We start from the raw sequence: 22,338 nt of genomic DNA on the forward strand, positions 1-22,338 counted from the left end.
TCTGCACAGCTTTTTCAGTTTTTGTTGTACATCTTGTAAAGCTTCAGGAAAGGATGCAACAAAAAAGCAAAGAAGCAATACTCTCTCTAGAAGTAGTACTGCAATTTCAAGCATCCATCTACAAAATCATCAGACCAGCATGATTTATGGCACTAGATTTAAAACTGCAGTTGTCTGTAAAAAGAATAAAACAGACCAGGAATGAAGTAGAGGGGAAATATATTTTGGGGGTGGGGCTGGGGGAGGGAGAGAAAACAGTAAAACTATTAATCTATAAAAGAAGCACACATTCTTCCTCCCAGCCCATTATCCCTAACTTTCTTGAGTTTGGCTCTAATATTCCAGCACAGTTTAGATTCACTGACTGAATCATTCAGACCAAATAAATCATTTAAACATACTAAGTTAGAGAAGAATTAATGATAGCTGACAGGTCAGAGCACAGTCCTCCTGCCTGGATTCCACGAGATGTTAAACAGAGCTGTTTTAAAATTCAACAACTCAGATTTACAGCCAATTGTCAGGGATGTTTAAAGATGTGTGTTACCTTACATGTATAAAGTAATGCATATCCTTGAGTATTGGCTCATCAAGATTGGATAAATAGAGATTTGTGCCCAAGCACAAGGAAGCTAATTGTTTCACCAGCTTCCTGACATCTATATATCAGGAAGAATGCACCTCCATTCTAATGCTGCTTTGTACAAGATTTTAGAGATGCTACTGGTGAAGAAGCAGATAGTGTCAGGAAAGGAAGCAACAGTGACAACAGTAGCAACATCTGCTCAAACCTCTCTGCCCCATCCCAGCCTGTTAAGACAACTGAGCAGGGCAAAAACTCAGAGAGGAAAAGGCTGATCTACCTTCTTGTGCCACTTCTCCCAACAATAAAGAGCCACTGGAATAGACACTCTTAGAGGAAAGGGCAGGCACTGATTCTTCTCCATTCCGCCATACCCTTCCAAATCAGAACGAAAGAGCACAGGCAGGTTTACACACACAGATGCCTCCCAGCCCTGCCTACTCAGTCTCTAGCATTGCTAAGCAAATACGATGCCACCATATATATAGTCATGATTGAACATCCACTAACATCACAATAAATAGACAAATTGAAACAGGGGAAGAAGGAGGGAGACCGATTCCTCCCTGATTGATGGAGGTGCTGTCCATCTTTAAGGCCCTGCCTCAAACCACCACCATCCCTTTTCCCCAGAAGTGGTGGGAGCCCACTCTCCCCAAAGCAGTCCTAGTCTCTCATTACACATCTGGTGGGCACAGGGCTATGCCATGTGTGTGGGAGGCTTGAGAGGAGGGCAAGGGACACATGCAGCCATCTCTCTTCACAGTTAATTCTTTTAAAAGGTGTCCACGAGGGACCACTTGAGAGGATACCAGCCAGTTCCTGTCCCCTGACCTGGGTCAGAAAGGAACCAGAACAGATCCCCCCCCTTCCTGTTTTTCTCATCCCAGCATTATTCAATTGATGTCGTCATAGAGGCTGGGGGTAGGAGGGGCAAGTGGTTTAGGCTTCAGTTTCTTCTTACTGGAGCTCATTCCTGGAGCACCTCCTACCAGGCTCATGTGTGGTTTCTTCTTTTTGGTTTTTCGGGACTCAGAGTTGTTTGTACCTGTGGTAGGGAGAAAAAAATGCATGTGAACTATTGTGCCTGCCTCTTTTCAGTCCTGTTTTTCAAATACTTCCTTGTCCTCCAATGACTGTGCGCCAGTTTTGCATGGGCAACAACTTACAGTGCTTTGAAAAACTTCTCACTGCCCATTCCCAGGCTGAAAGGATGAATCGCTTCCACTGAAAAGCTCTGCCATGAAAGCATGAATTCTACTTCTGCTGTTAAATATGTGGTGGCCCATTCGCACATGTGAGTCATCAAGTGATGAGGATGCCCAGGAGAATCATCCCAGTATTACAACTACAAATCATCATCAATACAGTCATAATACAGCCCCTAGACATAAACATTACAGCACAGCGCAGCCAGGAAAAATTCAAATGCTATGAGTCAGTACTGATAATACTTTTATCAAATGAAAAGACTTTTCATTAAAGTGGTATCGACAGTGATTAAACAAATCTCAGAATCATTCTTGTAACAATATGTATCTGAGAAAAGTACCTCTTTTGTAATCCTTTTGCCAATCTGATTTGCCACACTTGCACTTACTGTAAGTGTGAGTCAGTAAGAGTAAGTTGCATACTCTTTTATGTCATCTCCAGCTTATAACTTAGGAGCATTTGCCTACTGGGTTTCTGTCAACCCCTTAAGAAACAGAGCAGTTATCAAAAACTTGTGGTTTTCAGATGTTGCAGAACAACAACTGTCACAGGCTTCAGACAGCACAGTAACTGACAGAGGATGCTAGGTTAGCATTTTAGCAAAATCCTCAATGGCCACTGGTTCTCTATCTCTCACTTAGGGGACTATTATTACTCCCAGGGTTTTCTTTTCTTACTGTGGATCTATGTACTCTGCTATGCCCTACACCTGAAGACCAGGAGTTGAGCTTTCTATATGCAGGGGAGTTGCTTTCACTGAGGTAATCAGCAAAGATGTCCCTGTGTACCTGTTACAGAATAAATGAACAAGGTAGAGGATTCTGGGCAGAATCTTCTATATACATCACTGCCAATGAATTAGCTGACCATAGTTGAAGAAGCCAAGAATAATAATAATTTCATGAAGAAACCATTAGATTCTTTGGCAAAATGTAGATACCTCTCAAAACCTCAACTTCTCCTGAGGAGTGCAGTTGTCTGCTTTCAACAGTCATGTTATGCCACCATTACAAATAGCATGATGGAATCCAATGATTCATGAGACAAAATGAGCTACTGCCACACATTCTGCAGCGTTAAGAACTAAAAGAAAGGCTGGAAAGTCTCCAATGCTGACATTGTTTAGCAATATACCAGGAGGTGATTGTGAGTAGGTATGAACAAGATAAACCAGATATTCTAAGTGATGATGCTTTGGTGTCCTTACTCCTTCCATGTTGAATAGAACGTGCGATGAAAAACAAGGCTAAGATGCAAATACTGTCTCACAATTAAAAGTTCACTTGTTTTCCCAGTACTTAAGTTTTCCCAGTACTTAAGTTTTCCCAGTACTTAAGATGCAAGTCATTACCACCTCAGCCTGCTCTCCTCCTCAGAAAGCCATACACGTTCTTACTTGCTTTTGATGAAGCCGAATCAGAGGGAGAGATATCTGAAGAACCATCCCATTGAAGCCGACTCATGAGGGCTTGACTCTCTGCCACATCAAAGCTATCATTTTCCACACTGCTTTCTGCCTCAGGAAGTGAGCTGAGCAAAGGAAAGCAAAGAAAAGAATATATGAGAAGGGGAAAAGAGCGAGGTCAATCACCCTAACTGCAGCAACAGCTACGCAGAGGAGCCCAGTCTGTGGTGGCAGAGCAACAGGCCATCTCCACAAAGCTTGGGGAGCAGCAGCTACAGTGCCTCCAAATGTTGCCACCGTCTTTCTTATGTGATAGATTGAAGACAATGATTAATACATAGGGAGTCATCCTGTGTTTAATTATTCTAATTTTATTTACATTTAAATTTCATTACTTTCCCCTAGCCCTGCCTACATTTTCTGGCATGGCACTGAAAAGTAACATGCATTTCTTGGACAGAAAGAGGCTGCACACCCCTGACATGCCCTGTGTCAGGAAGAAAAAGCAGACAAGACACTGCCCTCGACTGTTCCTCCACATTCAATGCTGTTGTCTCTTCCAAAGAGAGTAGTTAACTATACTTTAGTAAATGCTCAGTATTTTAACCCACACACTTAATTTTTCAGCTCAGATTCTCCTCCCTCTGGTAATTTATTTCAACCAGCTGTTTACTCTAGGAGGAAAACAACTAAGGCCGGCAATCTTTTCAGGCATCATTACATTATCTCATGTGATGGTGTGAATGCTCCAAAATAAAAATATTATTTTTAAAATGGCTCAAGTCACATGAGATTTCAGCAGTCTCATCTCCAAGATTCTAATGAAAATGGCTGAACTTGCAAGATTTTGACACATTTAATTATGAGCAAATATATACTGGGCTTCACCACACTATTGTGGGGCCTTGCAGAGAGCATGCTGCAACCCCAGGGTCTGCCATTCCTTGAGTGTTCACTTACAACTAAAAGAAGTAAAATCCTACAAATGTAGATTCTCTCAGTGCAGAATGTGTGTTAAGACAATGAAGAAGGAAACAAAATGTTTTGAGATGCGCTACTAAAGCAGGAGAATCTCTCCTTAAAACAATGACCAGGCACTGTTATTTGTACACTGCAGTTCCAAGACAATATACTATTTCCCCCCATTTTCCACTACTTTAAATAAAGAATATGAGAGCGGATTTCTAATTCAGAAAGATATGCTTGAAAATCTCTGGATGAGATTTGCCTAAGTCTAAAAAGCCAAAAGAATGTCAAAGTTATATTTTCTCGGGCTCAGAAAGAAGCCTACAGAATGGTAGGTTGCAAAGCAGTAAATTAGTGAAAGTTGTTCAGCTTCATTTATGCAGTTAGCAAAATTCAGCAACATTCATACAGTTAAACAGTATGAAACACATGAAATATACTGTGGAGTAAAAGAGTTTCTGTTCTGCATTCCTTCCATCCCATTACACTTACACAGAGGATCCCAGGAGGTAGACCCTGACTGACCTCCGCTGTTCATCAGTGTGCTGGGGGCAGCGAAGAGACCTTCATGCAAAGGATGAGATCAAAAAACAGTCACAGGTTATGAAATACATGCTTCCTGCTCCTTCACTGGCCATAAAGCTAACCCATCAAGATTCCAAAAGTAGGGGATCAACACTGTCAGGAAAACTAAGGGATTAACCAAATGCTGAGAGCTGGAAAATATATTGTGAGTATCCCACTCTGCCTCTGAAACGATCATAATTCACATACCAACAGGGCAAAATCTAGTAACTGGTATAGAATCTCAACAACTGTAGCAGTTCTTAACTTTTTTCTTTGAAAACAAGTTGTTTTCTTTTGTAATTGGAATCTGAAGCCTTTAAGACTGGGAAGCAAATTCAAACCTAGTCTTAGAAAACTGGCCGCTGAGCAGGATTTTTACTTTTCAGGGCAAAGAGTCTCAGTAACACCTTGTGAGAAGATTAAGTATACTAAGTTATATGAAATACAGACTACTGAACTTGAATTATATAATGTATGCAATCTACTTAATCTATTTAAAAACTGCTTTTTCTAGAAACAGAATTTGAATTTAAATGTTTAAATACAGAGTATTCAAGTTACAGTACCTTAGTAGCTGGCACTACTTGGCTAACATTTTTTGGGCTGGGATACAGGGAGCACTAAAACCCACAGCCATTCCGTCTTGCTAGGGTTGAGTTGGAGCTGGTTCCTCCCCTTCCAGACCCTCATAAGCTCCAGGTGCTGGATCAAAACCACAACGGCATCACCCCCCCAGCCAGGGATGGAGATGTACAACTGGGTATCATCAGCATACCGATGATTCTGCACTCTGTGCCATCGAATGGCCTCACCCAGAGGCTTCACGTAGATCAGTGTTTTTCAAACTTAGCAACCTTAAAACGTGTGGACTTCAACTCCCAGAATTCCCCAGCCAGCATGTAAGCTAGGGAATTCTGGGAGTTGAAATCCATACATCTTAAAGTTGCCAAGTCTGAAAAACACTGATGTAGATGTTAAAGAGGAACAGTGAGAGCCCTGAGCCACCCCACATTGCTTTCTTCAACATTTTTCTGCAATATCACTTCCAATGATACAGCTTTACTCGGGTGGCAAGTGTCTTGCAAGTTCCTCCAATTGTGGAAACACACTTTTCTCCCCTTCAATTTCCAATGCATATTTTTGCCCCGAGTGTGAATTCTATTTTGAGTGAACGGCAGTGAAAAGACCAGTTCTTCTAATCACAAGCAAGGTAGATTCCAACCAGTCACTGCAAATAGGGCAAATTTGTGACCTAGAAACCTTTGCACTAGCAACCAAAGCAACTCAAAAAGGCACCCAAAAACTAAAAGAGAAGATTGTTCTCACCGTGTACACATCTTCTTGGTGTGTTCAGAGATCACTCCGCATTGCTAGAGAAAAAGGACCATACAGCATAAGGTTGGTTGGTAGGCTGGTTTAAAGCGGGAGCTCTATCAAGGGTTCAAGTGTGGCAGAAGCAAGTTAAATTCATTCTAGCCAAACTTTACATTACAAATGCTCAAACTGTGTGTCTTGAGAAAAGTGAGTGCCATGAAAAATTAATCCTTTATTTTCCTATGAACAACCAGATTCATATCTGCATGTTATTAGTTCTGGCTAGTCTTCTCACAATCATGAGCCACAATCAGATCAGTGACTTGTGCAGAAACACTGAGAGGTGAGTACATCAGAAGATGGGTAGTTCTCACTCTTAAACATTCAAAAAGCAACTCTTTCAGAATGTAAAAGTAAAGGGCATTTTGACTCTCAGTGGACATCAGTAGTGGACATCAGAGATTTGCACACCTCCCTTTCCCTTCTGTCTTACTCCTGATTAGGTACTCTAATCCTCATGCCACTTGCCTTCTCCTTAGCGTCATTTGACCTTCATTTCGCCTAAGTCTTGCTTGGGTTCCCTCCCTCTTTCATATTCAACAGAGCAGCAACTGTACATTGCTGTAGTTAAATTAATATCAAGCCCATAATGAACAACGCCTACCAACTGTAACCATTATCTACCTCAAGGGACTGAAGAGTCCTCAAATCACTTCAAAGGGCCATTGGTAGGGGCTGTGTTCTCCTTTTGAAACATCTCTTCCAAATCACATCTTAAGCACTACACAGGCTCTAATGATCAGTTATGCAGACCCTATGCAGCGTTCCTCAGGGAAAGCATCTACCTTCAAATAAATAAGCTTTGGTTTCTTTCTGTTAACTGTCAATAAACAACAGCATACAGAGGCAGTAGCCACAAGGAAACAAAGCTAGGTACTCACTGTAGTTAGCAAAGTACGGAGCTCCTCAGGGCCCAGAGTTTCATAGTTGATTCCAGCAGAATTGTTATACTAGGGAGGAGAACACACCACCCCCAGATATTTTAAGTGTTATATAAATCACAGCAATCCTTTCATTCACATTTCCAACCATAAAATGAAATGAAATATTGTTTATTCGGTCAGTGACCAGGAAAATTTGAAAATATACAACACAAAAGTAAAATCAAATAAATGAGATAAAATACTAGCATAATAAAGATAAAATAACAAATAAAAATGTAACATACACTACTATGAAATCCTATTCTATTCTGGAGTCAGCAACATTAGAAGCCCCATTTAGAAGGCCACAAGGGGTAGGGCAATGATGCAGAATGGATGGGGCTTTGTCATGCAGCAACGAAATACAAAAATTCCTAGGGTGCATTCACTGTTTTTGTTAAAAATAATAAGCTTCTTTGAGGCTGACATTACAGTTTTCTTGCATTTCCTTTCTTAAAATGTAGGCATTTCTGCCATCAAATTCAGGCAATATGCTGGGAGAGGGCTCCAGGGCCACTGCTGTATTCAGACAAGCTGACTCAGGCACCAATAGAGCCTCTAAACAGAGCTACTGTAGAAGACCTTGTACTTCCTGAAGTCCTGAGGAGGAACATAGTATGATAGGACACAGAGTCGTTGTGCTGAACTAAACTCACCTTAAATGGGTCTGAGTTACCACTCAGCTCCCCTATAGGAAGAGGGAAAAAAAGATACACATAAGTAGCCATACATGCGGTCTCACTCTACCATCATGCTCAACAATATACATGCCAGAGAACTAGCATTTGCTTTTAAAGGCCAATTCATATATTCCATATGGCCATTTGCATATCAAGTTGCGAATAGAACCACCCCAAATTATGCCTCAGAAACCCAAATGTTCAATTTTGCATAAGAAAAGATACTGGCATTCAAAAGCATTCTAAGGCAGTCTAAAACATGCTTTACTCAAACTATAGTAAGGAGGGTTAATTAGTGAAGAAAGCAAGCTCAAACAGTGAACCTAGAAAGAGGCTAGCTACTATTCCTTCCAGTCAAGTTTCCAGGGTGATCCAGGACTCCCGTGGTTCAGGAGTCTTTTGTAATTCCTTGTTGCCATTCAGAATGTCTCTCTTTCAAGCAAGTTCATCTGCTCTGGGTTACCCAACTGCCATCACTACCTGCCATCTACAGTCCATCAAGCTTTCATTAGATACCTGCAAATACTCAGCGTTTCTTCTTCTCCTTTGACAGACCACAATGAAAGACTGCCCGTGGTAGAGCTACCATATCTTGATCACCCTACTAGATGGCGCCAAAAAGCTAGAATTTTATTTCTTTATCTCTTCTCTGGTAGTACTGTAGTCTGAATTTTGGCAGCCCAAATAGGGTAACTCTAATCCATCCTATGCCCTCCCTCCAAATGCCCAATCCATTTGAAAGCCATGACAACCTCTCCTTTGTTTTCTGAGCATAGCGCACACTGCCCATGCTTTCCCGCTAAAAACTTCAAATCAAGCAGGCTTTGGCCTACTTAAAGAACCACTGAGATATTTAGCAGGCTGACCAAAAATATTCTGGTAGTGCAACACATCAGTTAACCTTGATCTTCTCTTTTTACATTTTCCCACAGCATGCTTAAAGCAGTAACTGCCAAACAATGCTGAGACATATTATAATTCAGTGAGAAACCTGCTACTATATCAAGCAAGGTAAAAGCATCTGAAAGTCTGGCTACATAAGAGGTGCTCTAATTCACTTCTCCCAGCAAATCTATCCATGCTTGGTGTATTCCTGCTGTTTAGCTCCTGCTTTAGTTGTGCTTGTTTCCTCCAATTAATCCGGCATACCCACATCCATCACTCACGTAGAAACACAAGTAAACAGGGATTTCCAAAGGCAGGTACTGCTTGCAGTTACAAAGCCAAAAGTATGAATCTTCTCCACTCCAAATTTTAATTTTAATTAAGATACACAAAAGCTCTACAGGAGCTTGGGAAATTCTTTGCAATATACATTATATTGTGTCATACAGAGATCAGATGTGGAAACAATGAAAGATCATTTTCCACAATACACTTACCATTTTTATGTTTCAGGGACTTGGATCTTCGGGGAGAATTGGGATTCTGAAAGAAGTGAGGAAGAGTAAAGGGTCTAATTTGGTAGGGGGGGAACAATTCTGAATTTAATAGATCTTGCAACTAAATGCCCTCCCCATCTTGAAGGCCAGACTTTCCAAAGTTGTTTCATTCCAGTTGCAGGCAAAAAGATCAGGCTATTCGCTCAAGGTTTGAACATCAGTATCAATTCAGTCTGCAGATGGTTAGTTTTTTAAAAATGTTTTAATTGATTATCTGGTGCCCAAATAATGGCAAATGAGCTATAAATATTTTAATATTTAAAACAGAGGAAGCACAGACATTATTGTGAAATAAATAGGTTTAAAGAATGTTGTTGAAGTACAGAAATGGAACGTTCATTACTAGAGTGTCTGGGAAGGAAAACTCACATGCCAAGAATGTAGTGAGATCTATAAATATTTCTATGCCTGTTAGAGGCCCTCTCTCTTTTTTCTACATTTGGTGGCTTCGCTTTTTCTTCCTCTTTGTCTAACACTACCTGTGGAGCATGTAGCCTACTACAACTCAAAGGAGCCATATGACACAAAGTAAGAGATAAGAGCTACAGACTCACTGAATGAACTGATGAGAAAAATGTTCCTAGAGGACTCAAATTAAAGCACAATCTTGCTTCGCTTACCACTAGCAGCATTTCTCAGCTCTCAATCAAATGCACATGAGACTCTGCAAGCCAAGTTTCACAAATAGTATACAATCAGGAAAACTGAGAGAAACCAGTGGGTCTGCTTACATATAGAAGAAGAAATACTTGTCTTCATTTTTTTTCCAATGCCAACTGCTGTTTGCAAAAGAGTTAGAAATGCACACTTGGACAGCTAAATCAATATTAAAGGGCATGAGCTTACCTTATCCGATTTCCTCTTCTTTGCTAAGTAGGAGGGGGAAAAAGGAGCTATTTTATTACACATTCCCTTAAAACCTTTTCAAGCTAAAATTTTGGTCCAAGAATTATATGGAGCCCAGGTGGGTCTGTATGTTGGGAAGAATGCTCTTGAAGTGATACAGACCAAATTTCTGAGGTGGCTACTTGCAGTAGCCAGAGGGGTAGCTAATGCTTGTCTCAAGTTAGAAACAGAGATGCCTAAAATTGAGGTTAGGGCATAGAGACTGATATTAAACTACTGGCTAAATTCCAGTTTTTCCCTCTCAGGTTTACGTCAACTAACAATGGTTGATAATATTCCATCGAGTTGGCATAATGTCGTAGAACAAAAACTAATGACATATGGGTTATCAGCAGGGTTCATATGATCCTTGGGGTATGGTAGTGCCAAGCACACACTTCTGAAAAGATTAAATGATACTGAGTTCCAGGTGGAAGTAAATAGCTGGAACATGGAAACAAGGCCTGGCTACAAAGGGTTGTTGGGAGCGGCCAGCTAGCTCTATTTACATTCCTCCAATTTTTCTAGGTTAAGTGTATTTTGTCTGAGATCCCATATCAAAGACTGATTGCCCATGTGGAATCAGGAATATTGAAACAGTCCAACATATGTTATTTTACTGCAGTACCTATAGGACATTAGTAATGCATATGTCTTACCCCTGCTTTGTCAATACTCTGGAAGAACAGACAACTTTTATGATTGTATTTTTTTTCAGATTTCAAATTCTATACAACTTGGACTGCAGTAAAATACTGTGCAGCGGCAGTAAAAATGAGGCACCAACTGATGCAAGGTTTCCCATAGTTATAACTCAGTTTATTTGATAACCACCTTGATGTTATTCAATGTTTTATTGTCTTTTGCAGTTTTCTGTATTTCTGGCCTTTGGCTATAATGATGTCTGTTTCTCTGAAACATACATCCATCAGAGCAAGCCAAAGCCTTTCCACTCTCTTGAGGGCCACTTCTGAAAACTTTTTTGTAGGATCTTCTAGACCCATAGTAGTGCAAAACTGGCCAATAATAACTCAATGTGGCATTGGCAGCCTCTTCCACACCAAAGCTGGGCACTTATGTAAATCCAAATGTTTTGCATTAGACTCCACACCACAAAGTGCTCAAGATGCAGCGCTGCATCTTTGAACTCACCAGGCTCCACCTGAAGAGCCTTAAGTTCTAACTGTCAGAATTTCTGATTGAGTTGGCAACCAAATTCAAGATGAATTTCTCATTCTAGAAAGAAACTTCTACTATCTTTACAAAGAGCATACATCTTTGCTTCAGCTTACCTTTCTTCTCAGATCCATATGACCAGTCGTTATCATTTATGTCATCATTATCCTCTTGATCACTCTCAGATTTGTTCATGTTGTTACTACTTGCTATCCTGCAGCAGGAGGAACAGGAAAGAAGAAGAAGGGTTTTTTTCTTTTTCTTTCACGGTGAGAGACTACAGTTAGAACTGCAGCTTCCTACTCCAAACCACTAACTCACGCAAAGAGTAGCTGCCAGGACTCAGCGCTGTTCCATGGCATTGCCAGGCAGTGATGAAGCCCAAAGAAGATTGGCAAGTGTGCTATCTGAAATGGGTATAAATCCTAGGAAAGGGATGAGCAGAGTTCAGGTTTCCAGGATTGATGTTTGCTTCTTTTTTAAAACTAGAAACTCAGACCCAAGAACACAACATTCTCAGTTGAGAAACTGATTCTGAGTAACAACACTGGCAGCTTGCAGTCCTTCCATACAAAGATGAATTTCTAATTACCTATTCATTACAGTAGTATAATAGGGAGTAGAAGAAAGGGGAGATTATTTTACTGCTTCTACTGATGAACAATTTGCAGCAGAAAAGTCTTCCTGATCAACTGTACATAATTTAAACTTATCAGTAAATCTAGATCCACTTTATATCCACTACTGCCCTAGAATATGTTCCCAGATACTCAGATACCAAAGGGTTCTGCCAAAGAGGAAAACGCAGAAAGAGCTTCCTGAGAGTAGAAAGTTGGAAATTCTGTTAGGATTAAGTGTATTAAAAGACAAAGTCCAGTGCAAAACAAGCAAGCGTCTTAGTTACCAGCTGATGTCTCTATATTTCTTAGCATTTATAGCAGACTTCCTCAGCCTGGGTGCTATCTACGTATGGATTTTAACTTCCAGAATTCAGCAGTCACTATGGTGCCAAAACTGGGGAAAGTTGGTTTACAGATGGGACAGCATTTCACATATAACTTTTCAGCAATCCTGTAAAGGACGTCAATACAGACAGACGCAAACTGCAGTGGAAACAAGAGGCTAAGACAAGTAGGAATTGCTTGTCCAAGGAATTGACAAAGTTACTGCAGAGGTAAAAATCTGTACCAGGTACTTTCTGACTTGCTACTCAGTCCCTTAACTGGAATGCTACAGGAGATCAAACCACCACATTGTGCTGAGTGCATTCCTCCATCATGATGTATAAAGCAGAGAATTTGCTTTTGGGCTCAACATTTTGTGATCACAGGCTATTCCTTGCCATATTTCAGCAGCTGTGGGGAGCAGAGGCACCCTATGGAAACATGGATTTGATTGCCTCTACTACCTTTCATATCTCCACATCCTTTCCCATGGCAAACAGATGTAAAACAGTGGTGCAAAAATAAGCCATTTATCAGTTCAGCTTTTTTTAGTGGTGCAGAATTTAGGCTAGCATGACAAAGAATTATGCATTAGCAGAGAATAAGTATAACTTGATGCTGAGTAAAATCATAGGAATCCTAAAGTTGGATTTTCTTTTCTTCTTCTGATACTTCTTCTGGTTTCAAACATCTCATCCCTGGTCTCAGCTCTTTCCCTGCTATACTGATAATGTTCAGAGCATTCTCATGTCCTCACCTCCTGTTGGCAATGCGGCTGCTGTTCCGGCCCATACCAAGGCACTTCTCCAAGTGTGGGGCAAAGCGGGAAGCAGCAATGCTTCGGCTACAGTTTGGGCACACGCATTCCTTAGTCTTCCACTGGTTATAGACCTGGCCAAAAATATCCAGTCCTGGTTGATCCACAATTTCTGTAACCAAAGAAGAAAGAAGGGTCTCTCAGCTGAAGAGAGAGCCAGGAAAAGAGCTGCATATATAAGTATCTCAAGAGCTTCACCAAAGAGGAGTAGTTTAGATTGACAGAAGGTTAAAAACAATCCAGCTTGCCCTTCTTTTAAGATGAGCATCACAAGGAGAATAGTGACCTACAATGTAGTCATCACTGTTGCCACCAGAGCAACTCTAGATCCTCTCAGTCACAGAGAGAAGGCAGGAACCTCCAGACTCTGGAATGGCTCTGGCTAGCAGACACACATGCATTGCTCTTTAAACTGTACTTCTTTCCCCATCTCTGAAGTTCCTTCTGTTCACTTCAAACTACTAGACTTTGACTAATGAGAATCAGATTCAACTCTCACAGAACTCCCTGGATAACCATAGGCCAATCTCTCTCTCTCCCCCCCGCCCCACTTGCCTAGCTTACCTTTATTGGGGCAATAAAAATTAAAACAGTGAATGGGGAACAATATAGGATATTCTGATCTCCTTTAAGAAGAGACAGAATAAAAATGCACTATATAAGGATGAAATTTTGAGCTAAGCTAGTACGGTTGAATTCATCAAAACAGATTGCCCTCCTGCTTTAAACTCCTAAAAAAAGAAATTCTCCTGAGTTAAGCTGGGCTCCTGGTCACCTCATGGACATTTGCAACAATACAAAATGTCTTCTTCCAGGATATTTGTTTTATTTCCCAGACTAGCCTACAGATCTAGCACTCCTGGCCATCTCCCAGTCAAGTACAAATCAGGCATGATTCTTCTTAGCTTCTGAGCCCAAAAATGGTCAGCCAGGTGCTGCCACGAGCTGGGCTACAGCAAAAAGACAGAGCATAACACTGAACGCACACGTGAGCCAGATCAAGTGGTAGCAAGCATGTCTGATTTTAAACAAAAACATAGCAGCCCAACTGGCAGCTGTGTATGCTTAGCTAGGGATAAGTTTATAGCTGGGTTTGCACAAATGTATCCTAGACAAATGTCAGCCATAACAAAGCAAATATGATTTGTAACCCAGTTTTAGAGAAGCATGTTTAGTGTGTTGTGTGAATCCAATGTACTGTATGTGTAATCCTGAAATAGTATTAGTTCTACTACATCATGTAGCAAGGTTTTACATCCAAGCAAGACACCTGGTAAGAAGGGCTACTGGCTGCAAATACACACTTACCAAAGTCCTTCATACTATCAGGGTCTGTATCATCCAGAAAGAAGTAACCACATTTGACAGCCCGGTGCACCTCAAAGCACAAGCCCAGGCAAGTATCCTCAATCAAGTCAGTATAAATATCATGAGCCAAAGCCTGCAAGATAACAAGATCAAAAATGTCACAAGAACAAGAGACATTGGTGAGGCCTATATATTACGTTATATATTATATTTCCCAGAATAAAGATAATGTGTTCACTTTCAGGAAATAATGATGACAATTTTTAAAGCTCTTTCACTTTACATCTACAGTGGTACCTCGGGTTATGAACGCCTCTGTTAACAAACTTTTTGGGTTACGACCAGCTCCGGCTGCAAAAATTTACCTCGGTTTGCAAACTCCGCCTCGGGGTATGAACAGGATACGCGGCCATTTTCCCTCCCGTGACACGGTCCGTGGCCATTTTTCCGCCCCTGACACGTGGTCCCCGGCCATTTTCCGCCCCTGACACATGGTCCACGGCCATTTTTCCGCCCCTGACACATGGTCCGCGGCCATTTTTCCGCCCGACGTGGTCCGCGGCCATTTTCTGCCCCTGACACGTGGTCCGCGGCCATTTTTCCAACCCTGACACGTGGTCCACGGCCATTTTCCGCCCCTGACACGTGGTCGTAGGGAGGGGGACTCTCCCTCAAGCAATAGCCACCTCCCTGTCCTCCACGCCAGAACGGATTAATGGTAATCACATTGAACCTTATGGGGAAATTTGCTTCGGGTTGCGACCAATTCGGGGTGCGACCAGAGTCATGGAACGAATTAAGTTCGTAAACCGAGGTTCCACTGTATATACAAATGTCAGATAGATGACTCACAGCACACATATCTAGGCTAACCCCTAACAGACCATGGGCTTTTCGCTCTCTGTCCAAAAGAATATGCAAGATTTTTTCCTCCATTAATCTATCCATTTCACCATAGTCTTCTTGGCACTGCTCCATTCAAAACCTTTGCAACTTACCTCTAACTTGCTGTTATCCAGGCCCGACAAAGTCATTTCCTCCATTTTCATTTGCAACAGCTATCAGAAAAGATGCTGAGAACGCAACATAGTAGAGGCCAGGCTGAAATGGGAAGGGATGTCCCTGTATGAAGACAGGCAAAAAGATTCAATTATCACTTTGAGAAAATCTTACTTTCAAAATGGAAACCAAAGCAAAGAGTAAGAAGCTATCTAAGGCAGAAGTATTGATGACAGATTAATTGATAAAGCCTATAAATTAGCAACAATTTGGAAAAAGGCGCCCTTTGGGGCTGATTCAGAGCCATTTTTGAAAAGGCATTCTTGAAGGAAATAAAAGTTTATAAAACCCTATTTTGTAAATAGCCCTTGCCTCCAACAGTTTTTGCAAGTATTTCTTCTCATTTTCTAATATAAATTCCACCACTTTATTGAGAATTTAGTTGAAACCATATTTATCTGCCTCCCCAACTGACAGATCTATTGCTATTGTGTGGTAATGTATTAATGAGAAAGAATTATGGCCTCCTGCACAGGACTCAGTCTCAGAGTTCATGTAGTCCACCAAAGTACTTAACAAAGTAACTGAACAAGTTGCATGTTGCTGAGTACTTGGAACATGGTGCATCCTGACCACGACCTCTGACTACCCGACTAACTCTTGGGAAACTAATCAAACTGCCAGATTCCCATTCCATCCTCATTCACTTGTTGACTACAGTGCATACAGCTGCTCACTCTCTTGCTCTGGCACTGCTTTGTGTAGAAAGATGGGATATACATCTTAATTAGAGATTTATAATATAAATATAGCAAGCTTCTTTTTCTCCTCCGCTTTGTAAAATTTCATTCCATTTTATGGAACCAGATTGATACCTACCAATCTATGGCCTTAAAACTCTCTTATCCAGTGGCCCATTCCAGCTACTGACATGGCTTCTGAGACACACAAAGTATCAGAAGCTTCACGTCCATATTCCACTATATAATCTTCAGTCAAATCACAATGCAAGACTTAACTTGTCATTAACTTGGAGGAAAGGCATGTTCCTCTCTCTTCTTGGCAGTGAGCTATATTAATTACGCTGTGCCCACCCACCCTTATCATAATGCCATCTAACTTATGTTTTCCAATTTTTATGGCTGTCATATTTTAATCTTCTCAATAAGATCTCACATTTATTTACTGTTGTTAAGTATTTAAAGTTGTGCACATATACTATCTTGTTACAGCCTTCCAGGTGTTCTGGACTGCAACTACTGTACCAGTTGGCTGGGAATTCTGGGAATTGTAATCCAGCACATCTGGAAGGCATGAGTTTAGGGAATGTGGCTATACATTTCAGATGGGGAAGGGGAGTCAGGACTGAGAAAGAGTATATAAATAGCTTCCAAATGTGATACTAAATGAAGGAATTATATATATATGTAGCTCATTCTGAACCATTATATAGCTTTCACCCTCCCATTTTCCAGTTCTCCACATCCATACTTACATTACATCATCATTTATGTATCTAAGAAAGTGGGTGTTCCATTCAATTGCTTGCCATAATATATTGATTACAAGCTTTGCTACACAGTTAATCCTTCTGGAATTGAAGGACATCTGAAAATTTCCCAAGGACCTGACTATATTTTCAAACCTCTTGTTAGAGAAACCTCTCAAGGTAGCAAAAAAGCAGAGATGTTCAGGGTGCTGAGAATGCAAACAACATCCAAATTAATCAATATTTTTAAAAATGAGTTGAAAGTGGTTAAGGCCAGAGCCGTATAAATATCCTACGATTCTTAGGGAGCATGAAAAAGGGAGAGAGTGGGATATATTTCAGTGGTCTGAGGGTCTCAGTTTTACTTTTTGGAAAAGGCAACATAGACTTATGTTGCCAGCTCACAGTGATACCTACTGAAATCTCAGACAGCAGATAAATTTATGAATAATGTTCAGTGCTTCAGATGGGATTTCAGGATCAATAACCAGCAAAGCCAGAATAAAACATACAAACAGCAAGAAAGGAAATAATACTATGAGGTATACCAAATCCAAATATCTTTCAAGCAGAATCTATTATTTTAAGCACAGAGTACTTTTATAGCACTGGTTAATGAAAACACTGCTACCTTAATCCAGGATTATCTGCATACCAGCTCATTACATTTTAATCTATCATAGTGCATATAAGCAGCTATATCACTAAAGGATAGAAAACCACTGGTCAAATTTCGGACTGGGGGCATTAGGTAGCCCAATTCCTTTGTGCAAAAATTATTGGCCTAAATGAGAGCAAACCAGACCCACCATTTAGAAGCGGCAATTTCCATAATGTCCAACACTCCATCTCCAGCTTCAACAGTTGCTGACTTCACAGTGGAAAGGAAGGGGAACAGAAAAAAACATATGCAAAAGGGATAAAAATATCTGCAATGCCTCAAATGGGAGAGGACACAAGGTAAACTGACAAAACAAACTGATCCCATTCAAAGATACAGGCATCTCCATCTCTAGAAACATTGAGATTGTATGGACAGACTGTACACATGTGAGGAATGCATTCCAAACAGCCTCAAGAGGTAATTGGGAGATTCAGATGAGGCCACCAGTCAAATGCAGGGAACACCAAGAAGGAAGAAAAGTAGAAATTGAAAATAATCTATTTTAGAGCCATGGCCTTTCCAAATCAACATCCTCACCCACCCATTTTCTGTCTGACTCCTCTTGAGTTTCTCTTGCACCCTTCCACAGAAACCAGGGCCCACAAAAAAACAGCTTTCTTTTTCTTAAACAGTACCAGATTAGATAAAACTAGATTGTAACATGGTTATTTCCAGGATTCAAAAGTTTCTGTGACTCTCTCTCTCGCTTTCTGAGATTGTTCATGCCCTCAGAGAAGCTGTATTCTGTGTCAGTGTAAAGTGTACAGGACAGAGTAGAAAAATTGGGCCCCTTTGGAATACCCTTGCAAGCCTGGGCTGCACAGTACAAGCTTTGCTAATAAGGAGCCCCAGAGCGAAAAGGAAGCAATCTACATTTCAATGGTTTTGAGGGGGAGGGATGAGGAGAGAGAGGCAGAAGCATCTATATTAATGAGCTCTTATCCATTTTTGAAAAGGGAGAATGACCATGAGAAAAACCTATGTTGAGATTTTAGTCCAGTTAACTAACAGCAAGCTCAGATGCCCAGCCCACAAATCAGCTATGCATTGTGTGAATAAAACAGTGACCGGGGATGGGATGGGGAAAATTTTTTAGATAGATAAAGAGATAAAAATCTAATAATATAACAACATACATAAAAGACAGAACTACTGCATCAGTGTAACTCAAAACCTCCCTTGTTTTCTAACAACTGTCCAAAAATGCACCTTTAAAAAAAATCTATATTCTTATTCACAGGCAGCTGTTTTACATAGATATAATTCACAGTTTTTTTAAGATTGCAATGCCCTGTTTTACAGGACGCCTAAAAATGTGATGCCAACCAATAGTTTAACCTATGTATTACACCACAGCAAGGTTGGAACCTTTTAACAAAGGGTGTCGGTTTTTAAAAATCTCCCCCTCCCCATTTTTTGGGGGTGGTTGGCATTGAGAAATGAGAAAAATAAGCTGCCAATGCCATATACACATGAAAACCCATGAAAACACATACAATCTAGCATCAAGTCTAGATGGGGATGCAGAAACTGCCCCTTCCCTAAGCTAAGGGAGTTGCCATCTGCAGTTGATAGACTAAAAGATGCAAATGAACCAGTCTCTGTCTCTCTCTCACTCTCTCTGACACACACCATGTATTGTAATGGATTTGCTCAAGAGAAACCCATCCAATAGAAGAGAAGCACCAAGAGAAGCACTAAGGACTCCACAGAAACCCATCCCTTATTTTTTAATAGAGCTAGCTTACAAAGAATGGGTGGGCTTGCAAAGGCTGGTAATAATTTGAAGCTCTCTTTGGCTCCCTATTGTTGGGAAAAGGAGTCCTTTAACACCAGATGCAGCCTTCATTAGCTTAACAAAGAGAAAACAAAACCCTGACATTATAGGATACCCCAGATCTAATGGTTCCCTGCAGCCAGCCATCTGGAATCACCCTCCCTCCACCCTGGACATTGTATCCATGTCTCAACTCAGCTGCCAAATAGGGAGATTGTCCAACTGGAACGCTAGAAGACTACTCTCATTACCAATGACAAGACTGCACAAAGGTGGCCAGTTTAACCACCTATTTGGGCCACTTGTATCAAAAGTTGCAAATAGGAAAGAATTAATCATGTTCTTATTTAAACTGGCATCTCTTTTTTTGTACAGCATCTCTTGAAGCTCCCATAATTTTCTATTCCACTTCCAACCATCTCCTATCCAGGACCTTGGTGTCTCACTTCTTAATCTCTCTCTGATTTAGTCTTCCTCAAATACGCTGCTCGTCTACCTCTCTCCTTGGCTCCTGCACCACCAAATTCTGCAATAGCTAAAATATTCCTCTCTCTCAATTTGGAGTGCCTTTCAGAAAAGCTGTTTCAAGGACTCTCTTCACTTGGTTTCAATTTTTTCTTCAAGCCACAGAATCAATTCTGGTCACCAGAAGCTGAAATTTCCACCAGGTACTTAAACACCATGTAGGGTTAATTTGGAAACTGCCCTTCTCCTGCACAGCCTTATCTCTTCTGCAGGGCAAAAATTGAACTGATGCTCAAATATAGAGCCTTTATACTGGTAACACTGGATGCTGCACAAGCCCCATGCCTGGAACAAAACTGGGCCTCCCCCAGATGTCTTTATTCCCAATCCATGGGGTAATACAAGCCACAGTTACCCATCACAGAGGAAAATGCATTCCTGCTCTGCTCTAAGGCAACTTTGCCTTTTCAATTATTATGCCCACATTCTAGAAAGAAGCAGCATTGGAAATAAATCTTGGAGCTAAGTTCTACTTCAAGTTACACAGAGAAGGGTCTGGCAAAACAACAGAGATGAAGTAACCAAAGGTGGAACATTTTCAAAGCCCTGGTAGAGATCTGAAAACAAGACCAGATAATAATACTTAACTGCAGAAGAGCAACCCCAATAAAAGGAACTGGTGACCTTTAAGTTTTCTGGACTATAACTCCCATCACCCCTATCCAGGTTAACCAAGTTGGCGGCTGGAATCAGGTTGGGAAGACTGTAAAAACAGCTCCATCTTAAGAAGTACAAAAAGCTCTTGTTCCTTTTTTGCCTCCCAGTGACTTTCACACAGCAATCAAATACATCAGCTTATTTGGCATCTCATACTTTTTTTCTCACTAAATGGGTTATCAATTGAGTTACCTCTGTGAATGTAAGTATCCATGCTGTAATCACAACAATGATATTGCAACAATTGCATCTGCAGTGGGCAAAAACTTTTTGGAGATGAGATTTTAATTCTACTGGGGAGCAAAAAAGGAAGAACAACAAACATCTGCTACTTAAACACCATAACCTTCAGTGAACCCCCCTGCAGTGGGCTGGCATCTCATATATGTATATAACATTTTTACATAAAAGTTTCAAAAAAGGATAACCGTATTTCATTATAATCGTCCATATGATGTCCATGTTTGTAAGCAAATCACAAATAACATCATGTCTTCAACCCCAATTACTCAAACCTCCAAATGTGCTGGAACTGCAATTCCCAGGATTCCCAACCAGGAAGTACAGTTGCAGTGCATCTGAAGAGTGCCACTTTGAGAAAGGCGGATTTCATCCCTGCTCTTATCATTCTCACTTTTCCACTCCCACCCATCCTGCTTGCTGTCTTCTCACACATCCTTCAGGAAATATTCCATCTGGTAAAAGGAGTTGCCGGCCACATACTCCCCTTATTCAGCCCCACTCAGTTACTCTTCCTCACTTGCTCAGCCAATGCCTTATCAGATCAAGAACTGTTAGAATTAGCTTCTGGTTAATCCCAGCAGCCAAACATCTGCCTTGGAAACTTTCAGCTGTAGGTTCCCAACATTCCAGATTTTGAGATAAGCTGGGTCTAATATGAAGGTTCAGTGAAGGTTGGTTTGTTTGCTACATTTATATCCCATTTGTCTTTCAGGAAAACCAGGGCAGGACACAAGTTTTTCCCTCTCTCATTTTATCTTGACAACAGCCTAGAGAAGTAGACTGAGCCAAGTGTGTGGGCCAGGCCCAAGGTTACCTAGTAAGCTTTATAACTGGAGATTTCTAATGGGGCCTCTCCTGCACTCGTATGACATCTAACCACTATCCTGTGCTAATTCTTGTTAAGCCTGTCTGCCAATAATTTACTCCATCCTATACAAAGAAGAAAGTTGCTCTATTATAACATGTCAAAGGTCCCTCTAGCCCAGCTTTCAGTATCCAGCAGTGAGTAGTCCAATGCCCCTGGAAGCCCGCAAGCAAGGGTAAATTTAACAGCTCTCCCTACTTCATTCTCAGCCTCCCGTATTCAGAGGTACAGTGCTCCTGATCACAGAGGCTTTATTGAACAATACTGCTTAGTAGCTGCTCCTCCAAAGATTTAATTATCTTTTAATCAGCTCTCTGAGCAAACAATTCTCCTTCCCAATCCCCTCACTTCTTTAATCCCCAGCCCTGATTCTCACTTGCATCCCCCACCTGCTTATCCACCCCATTTCTTACTTCACCCCACCCCTGCCTATTTGCATGCCCCTAACCCCTCCCATAGCAGCCCCTGCCCCTACTTTACTTCAGCCTTCCCCAAATTATTGCCCTCCCCACCTCATTTACTTACCTCCACACACGGGGCAGGAAGAGGAAGAGAACTCTCACAACCGACCACCTCCCCCTCGATGGCCCGTGGCTGCCCCCCAGGCGGCCTGCCGGGCCCCAGGCGAAGCAGCCATGCCCCCTCCCCACCGGGCCCCAGCTCAGCGCAAGGCCCCTGGCAGGAGGAAGAGAAGAGAGAGCCGGTCGGATGGATAGGTCAATCCGGCCTAGCACATCCACCTCCTTTTCTTCTACAGCGGTTCCAACATTGGCGGTAGCAATAGGGAAGGAAAAGGGAGGGGGAACACCTTTTGCAATAGAGGCTCAACCGAACATG

General features: G+C 41.3%; 1 protein-coding gene across 2 annotated transcripts; it reads right to left on the reverse strand.

The window, feature by feature from the left end:
* Positions 1-211: 211 nt before the first annotated feature.
* On the reverse strand, positions 212-22,338 carry ATXN7L3 (ataxin 7 like 3). 2 transcript variants are annotated; one of them, XM_025164853.2, is made up of 14 exons: positions 22,027-22,338; positions 17,580-17,641; positions 15,281-15,404; positions 14,283-14,415; positions 12,915-13,086; positions 11,330-11,427; positions 9,999-10,021; positions 9,093-9,138; positions 7,687-7,718; positions 6,989-7,057; positions 6,060-6,103; positions 4,659-4,730; positions 3,192-3,325; positions 212-1,631 (listed from the first exon to the last, which is right to left on the reverse strand). In XM_025164853.2, exons 3-14 carry the CDS (start codon positions 15,329-15,331, stop codon positions 1,480-1,482), a joined length of 1,026 nt encoding a protein of 341 aa, XP_025020621.1. In that variant the 5' UTR covers positions 15,332-15,404; positions 17,580-17,641; positions 22,027-22,338; the 3' UTR covers positions 212-1,479. The 2 variants fall into 2 exon arrangements, with proteins under 2 accessions (XP_025020621.1, XP_007425407.1); XM_007425345.4 differs by lacking the exon at positions 17,580-17,641 and having other exon boundaries at positions 22,027-22,337.

This window comes from Python bivittatus, unplaced genomic scaffold, assembly GCF_059951505.1.
Source record: "Python bivittatus isolate LINGU-HERP-01145 unplaced genomic scaffold, Pbiv_v1 ctg000410_np1212, whole genome shotgun sequence".
NCBI lineage: Eukaryota > Metazoa > Chordata > Lepidosauria > Squamata > Pythonidae > Python > Python bivittatus.